We start from the raw sequence: 14,227 nt of genomic DNA, 5'->3' as shown, positions 1-14,227 counted from the left end.
GCAGAATTAACCTAAAATCTATTTCCTTTCCCATTTTCAACCTATATGAAAATTCCATTCTGTTTTATACTTAACATCATTGTTAAATTTGGAAACTGAATAACAACAACTCTTCTTGATCATCGTCTACTCAGAGTTGCAAGAGAAGTGTTTCAAATCTTTTCCAATATTATTCAATTTCTCAAACAGTTTTTCTATGGATCTAATTGAACTACAAGATTAATTTTGAGAGACAAGAGATTCTGCAGATGCTGGAATCTGGAGCAACACGCACAAAATGTTGGAGGATCTCAGCAGGTCAGGCAGCATCCATGGAGAGGAATAAACATGAGACGTTTCGGGTCGAGACCCTTCATCAGGACTGGAAAGGAAGAGGGAAGAAGCTGGGATAAGAAGGTTGGGGGGAGGGGGAGGAGTACATGCAGGCAGGTGATAGGTGAGCTCAGGTGATAGGTGAGTCCAAGTGAGAGGGGGAAGGTACTGCAGGTGGGTGGGGGAGGGGGGAGAAGTAAGAAGCTGAGAGGTGATAGATAGAAGAGGCAAAGGGCTGAAGAAGAAGGAATCCAGTAGGAGAGGACAGTGGACCATGGAATAAAGGGAAGGAGATGGGGAATAGATAGGCAGGTCATGAGGGCAGGGGAAGGGGAAAGAAAAGGGGGTCACAGGAATGAGGGAAGACACAGGAGAAAAAGAAGATTGTTTCTGAGATCAGTTCTCACTGTTTACTGTTTGGGTGGGGTGAAGATGGCAATTTTCAAAGGTCATGTGCCTTATATCCCGTAATTGGTTAGTTCAAGTAAATACATTTAAATGTTGAACGCATATCTTAATCCCTGGACTGCCTCCTATTCCGTGACTGAGATACTGTCAAGGCCAAGCAGTTTTATAACTATTCAGCTTTTACAGTATAAAATCACATGGCTCCCATTATCGGTCATTACTGTTATGTTGTTGCTACATGTCAATAAAATAAATACAAGTTTGAACAATGAAAATTTGAGAAAAAGACTATTCCACCCAAAAGATGGCTGGAGACCAGAATTCGTGGATTAAAAGGGGAATGAGGCAGAAATACATTTAAAAGTGCCTTGATGACTATATGACATAGCACACCATACTGAACTCTAAACTGAGGCATGGGAAGTGCTACTGCTCTATCGAGCTCTCTTTTGCCTCCCACGGACACAATGGGCTGAATGGCCTCCTATGCCAGATTTCTAAGATTTTATCATTTTTACAGTCTCTTTGAACTTGAGCAGCCTCTTTTTATATCTTGTGCTTCCTCAATGTAATTTCATTTCTCACTAACTATTTTATGCCTTGATATCTGTGTTTTATTTGTTTTTTTAAACAGGTCTCATAGACTCTTTGGAAGCCTTTCAGCCCATTGTGCTTGTGCTGCACCTTTGGAAGAACCTTGCAGTTAGCCCATTCCTTTTCTTTTATCAAAACATACAAGTTTTCCATTGTATATCCAATTCCCTCTAATAGTTACTATTGAATCTGGTTCCTCCACATTTTCACTTCATTTGAGATTATAATTACACACTGGATGTAAAGTAAATCTCTTACTGTCCCTCTGATTCTTTTCCACATTATCCAAAATCTGTATCTACTGGTTACTGAGTCTCCTACAAGTATAAACAGTTTCTCTTGCAAAACTACTCATTGTTTTGGACATCTTTGTGATTGCTCCCTTAATTTCTCAATTTGAAGATGATAATTCTAGTATTTGATATCACCATATAACCGAACTCCATCATTCCTGTTATTAATTCTAGCAAATATCCACTGCACCAGCTGCAAGTTCTTGTTATCTTTACTAAAGTAAAAGAAGTCCAGACATGGCCACAATACACCAGCTGAGGCCTAACCAGTAATGTATGTGCACAGCCTACTCCCTGCACAAACCCAGATTGTGCCATCCCAATGCAGAGCAGAGCTGCCACAATTCCATCTCCGTGTTTGAGACTGGCTGAGCTGATTGGAAGGAGGCCAAAAAAAACTATAACTAATTAACCTAACAGATTCCACCAACTGGAAGTGCCAATCTTCAGGATTATCCTGCTGGGTTATTCAATAAAATACTGGTGGCTATTTATTCACTCAAAGGCCAAATTCAAACTTCTCAACATCAGCAGTGGGAAGGGTGAGTGGGTGGGCAGTGGAGGGAGTGAGGGTGAACATGTGTTCAGTATACTAAATTTTATTATGAAAAAGGTACTCCCTTGGTGGCAATGTTTTCTTTACAATTATCAGTCTAATTTTTCTGGCAGTTGATTTAACACAGCCACTCCAGTAACATATTAGTTAGCACGCTGGCCTTCATCAGTCAGGGCAGGGACGTTACTTTTCAGTTGTATAAGTTGTCGGTGAGGCCGCACTTGGAGTACTGTGTACAGTTTTGGTCACCCTGTTATAGGAAAGATGTGGTTAAACTGGAAAGAGTGCAGAAAAAATTTACAAGGATGTTGCCAGGACTAGAGGGCCTGAATTACAGGGAGAGGTTGGCCCGGCTAGGTCATTATTCCTTGGAACGTAGGACAATGAAGCACAACTTTATGGAAATGTTTAAAATTCTGAAAGGCATAGATAAGGTGGCGAAAAGCCTGTTACTGTCCAAGGTAGGGGAGTCCAAAACTAGGGGGCACAGATTTAGGGTGAGAGGGGAAAAATTTAAAAGGGACTCGAGGGGCAACTCTTTCATGAAGAGGGTGGTGAGTATATGGAACGAGCTGCCAGAGGAAGTGGTTGAGGCAAGTACAATAGTATCATTTAAGAAGCACTTGGATATGTACATGGAGGTACAAGGCTTAGAGGGCTATGGGCCAAATGCAGGAAATTGGGACTAGGTGGGAGGATACAGTGGTTGGAACCGGCTCGTTGGGCCAAAGGGCCTGTATCCGTGCTGTATTGCTCTATGACTCTAACAAATAGGGAAAGTAGATGCAATGATAATTTGTCCAACACTACATCAAACTTGGGTTATATACTTGCGTCCAAGCGTTATATGGACACTGGAGTTCGCTGTATTGTAAAGTGGGAGAGGAAATGGACAATGGATGCTTTAAATTTCCCATCAGGTTCATTGATGCTTTGTGGCTGTCAAACAGGAAGATGTAAGGGCCCACAGGAGAATAATCTTTATTGTGCAATTATGAGAACCTTCAGGGTTACAACATGTTGCCGCCATCTATTATTTATAACTAATTATTTAAAACTGATTGATTCTGTTCAGATACATTGATGATATCTGTATGTAAGGAAACTGCATTTCTGGTTGTCAGTTATGTTTTTAAAATAACAACTGAACCAAAAATAAATTTGAATTGTGCCACTGAACAGTGCTAAGATTTACACTTTCAGTATGAGATCCTGTTCTGTTAATCGGGGCTTTTGAAGGGGAATTGGGCAGGCACTTCAAGTGAACCAGTTTGCAGAGCTATGGAAAAAGAATGCGGAAATGGGAGTAAAGAGCTTTCTCCACAAGAAACCTCAGAGACTCAATGGGTTCAGTGATGTCCTTCTGTGCTACAACAATTTCTTTGTGTAGTATAAATAAACATACTTTCTGCGCGTGATGTACTGTATAACTGGCGGTCAGCAGCTGAGTCTTAAGTTGATCTGTTCAATGAACAGCTTATTTTCACCATCATTTACAAGTAAAGACTGATACGTTTATTGTCTCCTGATCAATTACTTTGATTTCCATGCTTTCTGGGAGCAGTGAGGAATTCAAGGGGATAGATTGGGCAGAGTTTGTTAGGAGTGTCCAGGAAGGATTCCTGACACAGTATGTGGACAGGCCGACTGGAGGAGAGGCCATACTGGACCTGGTACTAGGCAATGAGCCTGATCAGGTTTCAGATCTCTTGGTTGGAGATAATGACCATAACTCCTTGACCTTTACCATAGCCTTGGAGAGGGATAGGAGCAGAAAATATAGGAAAGTATTTACTTGGGGGAGAGGGAATTGTGATGCTATTGGGCAGGAACTTGGGACCGTAAATTTGGGAACAGATGTTCTTGGGGAAGTGCACAATGGAAATGTGGAGGTTGTTTAGGGAGTACTTGCAAGGGGTTCTGGTTAGGTTTGTCCCATTGAGGCAGGGTAAGCATGGTAGAGTGAAGGTACCATGGTTGACAAGAGATGTAGAATATCTTGTCAAGAGACTTACCCAAGGTTTAGAAAGCAAGGATCAGACAGGGCTCTGGAGAGTTACAAGATAGCCAGGAGGGAGCTTAAGAATGGACTTAGGAGAGCTAGAAGGGGTCAAGAGAAAGCCTTGGTGAGTAAGATTAAGGAAAACCCCAAGGCGTTCTAACCGTATGTGAAGAATAGGAGGATGACTAGAGTGAGGGTAGGACTGATCAAGCATAAAAGGGGAAACATGTGCCTGGAGTCAGAAGAGGTAGGGGAGGTCTTTAATGAATACTTTGCTTCAGTATTCACCAGTGAGAGAGACCTTGGTGTTTGTGAGGATGGTGTACAACAGGCTGATATGCTAGGGCATGTCGACGTGAGGAAAGAGGATGTGCTGGAACTTTTGAAAAACATTAGGATTGATAAGTCACCAGGGCAGGACGGGATATATCCAAGGTTATTACAGGAAACGAGGGAAGAGATTGCTGCGCCTTTGGCGATGATCTTTGCGTCCTCACTGGCCACAGGAGTAGTGCCAGATGATTGGAGGGTGGCAAATGTTGTTCCTTTGTTTAAGAAATGGAGTAAGGATAATCCAGGAATTACAGATTAGTGAGTCTTACTTCAATGGTGGGCAAATTACTGGAGAAGATTCTTAGAGACAGGATTTATGAGCATTTGGGGAAGCATAGGCTGATTAGGGTCAGCATGGGTTTGTGAGGGGTAGGTCATGCCTCACGAGCCTGATTGGATTCTTTGAGGATGTGACAAAGCACATTGATGAAGGTAGAGTAGTGGATGCAATGTACATGGATTTTAGTAAGGTGTTTGAAAAGGTTTCTCATGGAAGGCTCATTCAGAAAGAAAGGATGAGGATGTGGAAGGGTGGGTTAGTAAGTTTGCAGATGACACAAAGGTTGGTGGTGTTGTGGATAGTGTAGAAGGTTGCTGTAGGTTACAACAGGACATTGATAGGATCCAGAGCAGGGCTGAGAAATAGCGGATGGAGTTCAACCCAGAAAAGTGTGAAATGATACACTTTGGAAGATCGAATTTTAAGGCAGAATACAAGGTTAATGGCAGGACTCTTAGCAGTGTGGAGAAACAGAGGGATCCTGGGGTCCACATCCATAGATCCTTCAAGGTTGCCGAGCAGGTTGATTGGGTTGTTAAGAAGGCGTATGGTGTGTTAGCCTTCATTGGTCAGGGTATTGAGTTCAAGAGCCGAGAGGTAATGTTGCAGCTCTATAAAACTCTGGTTAGACCACACTTAGAGTATTGTGTTCAGTTCTGGTCGCCTGATTACAGGAAGGATGTGGAAGATTTAGAGAGGGTGCAGAGGAGGTATACCAGGATGTTGCCTGGATTGAAAAGCATGTCTTATGAGGATAGGTTGAGAGAGCTGGGGCTTTTCTCTTTGGAGAGAAGGAGAATGAGAGATGACTTGATAGAGGTGTACAAGATGATGAGGCATAGATCGAATGGACAGTCAGAGACTTTTTCCCAGGGCGAAAATGGCTAACATGAGGGGGCATAATTTTAAGGTGATTGGAGGAAGGTATAGGGGGGATGTTAGAGGGTTTTTTTTTACACAGAGAGTGGTGGGTGTGTGGAATACACTGCCGGCAGGGATGGTAGAGGCAAATACATTAGGGACATTTAAGAGACTCTTAGATATGCACATGAATGAAAGAGAAATGGAGGGCTATATGGGAGGGAAGGGTTAGACACTGTAATGTGCTGTAATGTTCTATGTAGAAAAGTTAAGTGAATTGGTGAAGACATGGCAGATGTAATTTAATGTGAAAAAAATGCAAAGTCATTCACTTTGGTAAAGAAAGTAGAAAAGCAGAGAATTTTTAAAGTGGTGGGTGATTGCAAGTATTGGATGTCCTGGGTGTCCTTGTACACAAATCACTGAAAGTTAACATGCAGGTGCATCAAGCAAATTGGAAGGCAAACAATTTGATGGCCTTTATTGCAAGAGGATTTGAACACAATAGTAGAGGTGTCTGTCTCCAATTTATGGGACCCTGGTGAGACCACATCTGTAATATTGTCCATAGGTCTGGTGTCTCTACGAGGAAGGATATATCCGTGACAGAGGGAGTGCTGCAGAGATTCTGGTACATTATCAAGCTTCTTTTGTCTTCTTCCCAGTTCTGACAAAAGGTCTTCGACCTGAATCTTTAACTCAGTTCCTCTTCCCACAGGTGTGGACTGACCTGCTTAGTATATCCGACATTTCTATATTTTATTTCCAGCATCTGCAGTATTTTTTTGATTTTCATTCACCGGATTGATTCCTGGAATGACAGGTTTATTGCATGAAGAGTGATTAAGCATACTGGGTTTATACTCTCTTGTGGTAAGAAAGAGAGGCAATATTATCAAAATAAACAATATTCTTACAGCGCTTGACAGGGTAGAGTCAGAATTGATGTTTTTCTGGTTGTGATGTCTAGAACCAGTGGTCATGTTCTTGGGTTAAATTGTCAACTATTCAGGACAGAGATGGGAAAGCATTTTATTTTCACTCAGAAGGCAGTGAATCTTTGCAATCTTTATCCAAGAGAGCTCTGGAGACTCAAATTGTAAGAATGTTCATGACAGAGATTAATGCATTTTTTGATATCAAGTGAATGAAGGAAAATAATGCTGTGGTTAAAAAAAAATCAGCTGTGGTCAGATTGAATAGCAACACAGGCACAACTCCTGCTGCATGTTCTTATGTACTTAAATAGTGAAAACAGATTCATATAGGATGTAACAGGAACATCTGAATTCTCTCCACAACAGACATTATTCATGCAATATTTGAATATTGAACTAAGAATGATTCCACTAAAGCATGAAACTGACAAAAGCATCAAACATCAGTTACGTTCTATCTCTAAACTACTTAATTATAGCTTCAAATTGCATTTTGATGTATAGTATTTGCAATGATGTATATTTTTGTAATGCCTTATTTACAATTCAGTTTTAAATCAGTCTCAGAAAATCATGTGCACTAATTTGCTTTCAATAAAAATGGCACAAGCAGCATTAAGCCAAGTCTTTTTTTAGCAGCAACACTTAGCTTAGTGAAATAACACATAGGATTATTAAACTACATACATCCCACCATATGTAGTCTATGACCCTGAATTTGCTTTAAACAAAGCAGCTTGATTTCCCATAGAAATTGTCTTTATTTAACAATCACAAATCATACAAATTAATTACCATATTTCACCTGATTTGAAATTTACGTGTGCACAACATTTCCTTATGGATAATCCTTGCCGGTATTATTTGTTCCTATCCCTTAATTATCCCCAATTTCATTGTTGACTCGAAGTAATAAAATTTTTATACTTTTTTATAAAAAAGTGGTACAGTTATTTTTAATGCCATTTGTTGCAAAAATTTTATTGCCACCACCCTGAATTCAATCCCTCTGATATGTATCAGTAAGTCTACCTGATGGTGGGGCTCAGATATCCTTCTTCAGATGCATTCCCATTCAAGTGAACATCTTGGTACAGCCATGAACTCCAGCACAAGACCTATCACGGTATCTGTGGAATATTCACCATCTGTGGAATCAGTAAAGATAAGAGGAAATCTATTTGTTCAATTATCCATTATCGTATAGTGTTATTAAGAGGAAATCTATTTGTTCAATTATCCATTATCGTATAGTGTTAATGCTTGGTGTGTTCTTCTCAACTTTCCTGAAAGTTACCATAGCTTGTTGCTGCTTTTCATTCTAAGCAGACTCTTTTCATCATGCTTTTTTCTGCTTAGCAATTCCTCTCCCAAGGTCACATCCCATTATCACCTCTTTCTCCTTCAAAAAGGGCAATCTATTACAAGTTGCTCTTGTAAAGTTCCATGGTTTGTTACTCCTAAACAACTATCATTTGTGCAGGCGCCTGGTCACAGAATGTGCGTTTCAAATAAGAAATCATTTCTTTTTCTTTCAATCATATTCTGATGCCTCCTTGGGTGTCTTTTCACTGATGGGTTTCCAACACCATGACAGCTAATTTCTTAATGCAGGTTGAACAATTAAATTTATATAAATCTTGTAGTTATGAGTATAACCATAAGCTGTGAGATCTTCAGTTTGATTCACTCCATGCACCTTAAACATTGGTTGTTCTTGATGTTAAATTTTTAATCATTATGCATAAATTATCATAACAATACCGGAATGCACTAGTAAATGAACTAGTTGTTCTAAATACTGTATGATGCCTGATATTATAAAACATTGTCCACCACACATAATTTAGATAGAGAAAAATCAGAACACAGTACAGAAACTTAAAGTGTATCAGATCAAGAATTTATTCATGGATTTGGCAAAAATCTTTTATCTCCAAGCTGGGTAAATCAATAATAATGTGATTGATGAGTAAAATTAAAAGCCATGCTGAAAACTGAATGTGGCCATGTCACAAAAAAAGTGGTATAGCTATTTTTAATGCTATTTGTTGCAAAAATTTTATTGCCACAGTAATGGAACACTTTCAACAACAAAACTTACTTTACGATAATCAGCATCTGGAAGTTTCAGTATCCTCTTATGAACAATCTGTGCTGATACAAGGTTCATGAATAAGGAAGTTACTTTGAGCTTCTTAATTTTATGGCAAACAGTTTTGGTAATCCACTTGGTGGTTGATATTACTGGAACTAACATATTTCAGAATTAACAAAAAAAATTATTTTTTAACTTGCTTGTAAATTTTATTTCATTTCAGTATTTTAAAAAATAACCTGCCAAATCCAGTTCATTGGTTCCTTTATGGCATACATTTTTTGTGGGTTTTGCGAGCCCCCACATTGGTGAGGGTGCTTGAGCAAAACTGATTTGAAAGCAGAGCTTTCATGTAGATGCCTCACCCCAGCTCCTGCCCTCACTTAACCTTGTACGGCTGAACACATGCACTGCAGAAGAAAGGATTCAGAACCCTCATCCCTCTCCAATCAGAGCTAATTAAAGGACTGATTGTTCTTGGATGTTGCTGCAATTCTACAAACATTTGGTGCTGTTAAATTTCCGAAATCTACAGAGATTAGTGGAAAGTGCTGAAGGACTTTGTGGAATTCCAGATAGTGGACTCAGAGAAAGACTGTTGCGTGAAAAAGATTTGACCCTGGAAAAGGCGGTGAATATGTGTAGGTCAGCAGAAACCACACGAGCACAAGCTAAGGAGCTGCACAGAGCAGACACAACAGTACATGCTGTGAAAACAGAGAAGCAGCTCCCAAGGCATTTCCAAAAGCCATAGCAAAGCAAAGAGGAAGGCTCAAACAGCAAATGCAGCAGATGTGGAGGTAGACACATTCCAAGGATGTGCCCTGCTTATGGGAAGTCCTGCAATAGCTGTGGGAAGAAGAATCACTTTGCAAGGTGCTGCAAAGCTGGGTCTAACAAGAGAAAGGTGCACACAGTTGATGAGAAAATGGAGGAATTCTTTGTGGATTCTGTATAGACTGTGGCTGCTGGTAAAACAGAATGGATTGTTCCAGTAACTATGAATGAGACAGTAATTCCATTCAAGCTTGACACCGGAGCTCAGGTGAATCTGTTATCCACGGATGATTACAAGACTCTCACAGTAAAGTGTAAGATTTACCCTGTAAGGTTAAAAGTGACAAGCTACACTGGAGAGAAAATTCCAGTAAAAGGGGGCTGTATGGTGACCTTTAAGCACAAGGGGCAGCACTTAAACTCACAGCTACTGATTGTAGAAAAGAGAATACACCCAATATCAGGTCTAAGTGCAGATGAAAAGCTCAACCTAGTGAAAAGAGTTTTCATAGTAACTTCACATACAAAAGATGACCACACAACACTCATGGAAGAGTAGGCAGATGTCTTTGAGGGGCTTGGATGCTTACCTGGTGTACACAACATTCACATAGATGAGGCAGTGGCTCCTGTCATCCATGCATGCAGGAAAGTTCTGTTTCAACTTAGAGATAAACTTAAACAAGAAGTAGCATGCATGGAATGAATGAATGTCATACAGAAAATTGAAGAACCAACAGATTGGGTGAGTTCACTGGTCATTGTGCAAAAGAAAAATGGAGCATTGCGGATATGTCTAGACCCAAGAGATCTCAATAAAGCCATCAAGAGAGAGAATTTTCAATTGCCAACATGGGAGGAGATCATGTCCCAGTTTTCAGGTGCCAAATGGTTTAGCAAGCTTAACACATCGTCTGGGTTTTGGCAGATGAAGTTTGATGAGGCAAGTTTGAGACTGTGTACTTTTAACACATCACAGGGAAGATATCGCTATCTTTGGCTGCCATATGGGATCCTGTCCGCACCAGAAGTCTACCATAAAACCATCCACATGATTTTTGAGGGCATACCTGGTGTCGAGACCATGATGGATGATGTCATCGTATGGGGGTCCACCAAGGAGGAACACGATACTCGACTGAGACAAGCGCGTGATGTGACAAGGAATGTCAATTTGAAATTAAATAAAGAGAAACGTGAGTTTGGTGTGAAGACACTGACCTTCTTAGGAGATGTCATATCTGAAGAGGGAGTGAAGCCTGACCCAAGAAAGACATCAGCCATTGAAAACGTGGAAAGGCTCCAAAACAAAGAGGAGGTGAGACGTTTCTTAGGGATGGTGACTTACCTGGCTAAGTTCATCCCTCGACTGTCAACAGTGTCAGCACCGCTTAGGTCACTCCTTGAGCAACAAAATGAATGGATTTGGTCTCATGAGCAAGAAGAGTGTTTCCAGACGTTGAAAAGGGTCCTAACTGAAGAGCCCGTGCTGAAGTTTTATAATCCAGAAAGGTGTATCAGGATATCAGCTGATGCATCCCGGCACGGCCTTGGATCAGTACTACTGCAGCAGCATGATGGCAACCTGTGGCCTATGCATCAAGGCCTTTAACAAGTGCGGAAGCCAACTATGTACAAATAGAGAAAGAGCTTCTCGCCAGTACATATGCATGTGAAAGGTTGCATCAGTACATCTATGGGCAAGCTATTGAAGTGAAGACAGACCATAAACCATTGGTCTCAATTATGTCCAAACCACTGAATGACTGTCTCATGAGGATTGTAGTGTGAAAGGTCATGGCTGTCATGTGACAGTGACAACACTGACCCCTCTGGTCGGATGACAGCATTGCTCATTGGGTCAGACGTGACACCACTGTCAATCAAGGTTTGGCTCCACCCCTGCCCCTCTGTGTGCACACCTGAACTATTGGCCCATTTAAGCACCTTTGGCCTTGCTGGCACCGAGCCATTGGACCTTTTGAATTACCTGGACTGGACCACCCCCAGCCCTCCAGCACTATAAAAAGCTGTGCACTACTTAAGGGTAATTAGTTAAGGATTCCTGGGACTAAAGAGCCAATGCTTGTACAGAGTCAGGGGGTCAGGCATTGTATTGTTTTTCCCTGATCATTTGTAACCAGTCTGGTGTGTGGTTGTGTGTGTGCACTTCACCCCTGTTGCGACTACCCTCACGTTCCGTGATCACCTGTGTGCGAGTGTGCATCGTTCCCGTTCATTCTGTTCCTGCGTTTGTCATTGTGAATAAACCATTTTTAAACTACAAAGACTGTGTCCAGAGTCCTTGTCCTTTAAGACCTCAAAGAACCATTTCTCACAACAAAGATACAGTGCATGTTGATAAGGCTGCAGAAATATGATGTGAAGATGATCTACAAACCGGGAAAATATATGTTTGCTGCTGATGCTCTGTCTCGAGCAGTCGACAAGACAGAAAAGAGTGACCAACAGGTTAATGCAGATATACAGGTCTATGTTGACATGATTGTCACTTCTCTTCCAGTATCTCTGGATAGAACAGAGCAGATTAGGAAAGCAGCAGAGGCAGATGAAACAATGAAAGTACTCAAGGGTACAATACAGAAAGGATGGCCAGCAGCAGAGAATGACTGTCCCATGTGTATTCGGGATTATTGGGCATGCAGAGCAGAACTGTCAGTAGTGAAAGATATGGTCTTCAAAGGGAACAGGTTTGTGATTCCAGTGTCACTACGCAAGGAGATACATGACGGGTAGGAAAAATATAAATGTAGAGCACGTGATGTGATGTACTGGCCAAGAATTAACCAAGACATCAGCCGGACTACTGTTTCATGTGAAATATGCCTTACCTACAGACCAAAGCAGCAAGAGAACCACTTACACCACACCTTGTACCAGACAGGCCGTATTTCAGAGTTGGAGTGGATTTGTTTGACTGTAATGGGAAGAGCCATCTTGTTGTAACAGTATTTTCCAATTACCCAGAGATTGTGACACTGCAATCAACGTCCAGCAAAGCAGTTATCACGTTCCTGAAAGCTGTGTTTGCTAGGCATGGAGTTCCATGTGAAGTAGTATCAGACAATGGTCCACAGTTTTCAAGCTGTGAATTTGAATCCTTTGCCAACGTTTGGGGGTTTCGACATATAACCTCAAGCCCACATCACCCAAAATCTAATGGCCTAGCAGAGCGTTCAGTTAAGGTGGTGAAGGGCCTCATGAAGAAAGCGCAAGATGGACAAGAGGATTTACACAGAAGTCTAATGATTTACAGAAGTGCGCCACTGCAGAACAGCCTTTCACCAGCCCAAATGCTGATGGGTCGATGCATACGCTCTAACCTTCCAATACATGAAAACCTGTTGACACCTGAAGGAGCACACAAGGTCAAACAGGCTAAAGGAGAAGGGAAAGAAAAACAGAAACAGAATCACGACAAGACAGTCCTGAAGCCTGGGGATCAAGTGCGAATCCGAGATCATGATTCTGGCACATGGTCCACGCATGGAGTTGTGCAAGAGGAAGTAAATCCACATTCATACCAGATCCAGACGGAGTGAGGGACACCTCTGAGGAGGAACTGTGTGGATCTACGACCACAAGCTCCAACCCATGGCTGTGACCCATCCCCTGTCAGTAAACCAAAGGGGCCAGCATATGGAGAAAATGAACATGTGGACCAGAGTTCCCAGGAAAACACCAATAGTAATGCAGCAAATGAAAGCAACACACCTGCGAGAACAAGTACCAGACCAAAAAGGACCATTAAACCACCTCTGATTGAAAGCTGCTGAGTGGACAAGGGTTCTTGGCAGGTTTATAAGGTGGACAAGGGTTCTTGGCAGGTTTATAAGGACAAAGTATTGTGTTTGTTTTTCTTTAAAGGGGCAAGATGTGTTATTATGTAGTTATAATAAAGAACTACGGTTCCCAGTAGGCAATGCAAGGTGTCACATGGGGGAACAGGAAGTGGCTGTAAAAAGAGCGGGAAAAGCAAGCCAGTCTGTTGTTGTTTTTAATAAATGTTCAGATGTGAAACCCACGTGAAGTTTGTCTCTTGATGAAGAACAAACATAACAATAGTGACCTCTATTATACTGGAGGAGAATAACTGTCAACTGCATATACTAAGTTAGTGCATATAATTTATATAGTACTGAATCTATTACATCTGGAAACTTTAGTTGGCACTGCCTAGGAAGATAAACAGAATACATGCAGTCCAAATCTGCCCAATGCTATGTAAGAGAGGTTGCTTATCCTCTCATTCAAATGGAGCTCAATGGCATTCACTATTCTTAGTGGCTGTCAGAAAGTTTTTGGTTGAACAAATATAAAGTACCAAAAGGTTTACATGCTTCCTCCTGCTGCAAGGAGCTACTAAAAGCATGAATATTGCTTTGTGGGTACCAGATGTCAACTCTGAGATGCACCACAACTTGAAAGGGATACACCTCCCTCCATGTTCAGCTAATGTATAACCAAACACAATGTATCATGAAGTACAATGCACAATACCCTGACAACAATCCTACTGTGTTTCTTGCAGGCCTTGTGGGAGAAAGACACAATAGATCCTGTGGGATGGTTTCCCAATAAGACTGATAAAACTATTTGGCAAATTGTTTCATTGAGAGAACTCACCAACAAGCACCAAGACCTCTTTGGCTGGCAGTGAGAGAAGCCCTCCCTGTCGGATCATTCCTGCACACTCAGAGTCTGACTCCCAACACATGCTGCCCTCGGGACGGCTGCAATGAGGATGAGAAAAA

At 41.4% G+C, this 14,227-nt stretch overlaps 1 protein-coding gene across 1 annotated transcript in view; it reads right to left on the bottom strand.

The window, feature by feature from the left end:
* Positions 1–14,227, bottom strand: part of LOC127571553 (protein ATP6V1FNB) — a 46,534-nt gene that overhangs the window by 4,841 nt on the left and 27,466 nt on the right. Inside the window, exon 2 of the mRNA XM_052018034.1 lies at positions 7,610–7,725. Coding sequence (XP_051873994.1) covers positions 7,637–7,725 — 89 coding nt within the window. The 3' untranslated portion in view covers positions 7,610–7,636. The remainder of the gene's footprint in view (positions 1–7,609; positions 7,726–14,227) is intronic.

This window comes from Pristis pectinata, chromosome 6, assembly GCF_009764475.1.
Source record: "Pristis pectinata isolate sPriPec2 chromosome 6, sPriPec2.1.pri, whole genome shotgun sequence".
Classification (NCBI taxonomy): domain Eukaryota; kingdom Metazoa; phylum Chordata; class Chondrichthyes; order Rhinopristiformes; family Pristidae; genus Pristis; species Pristis pectinata.
The sequence above is the reverse complement of the archived record's forward strand: the minus strand, read 5'-3'. Positions and strand labels throughout refer to the sequence as shown.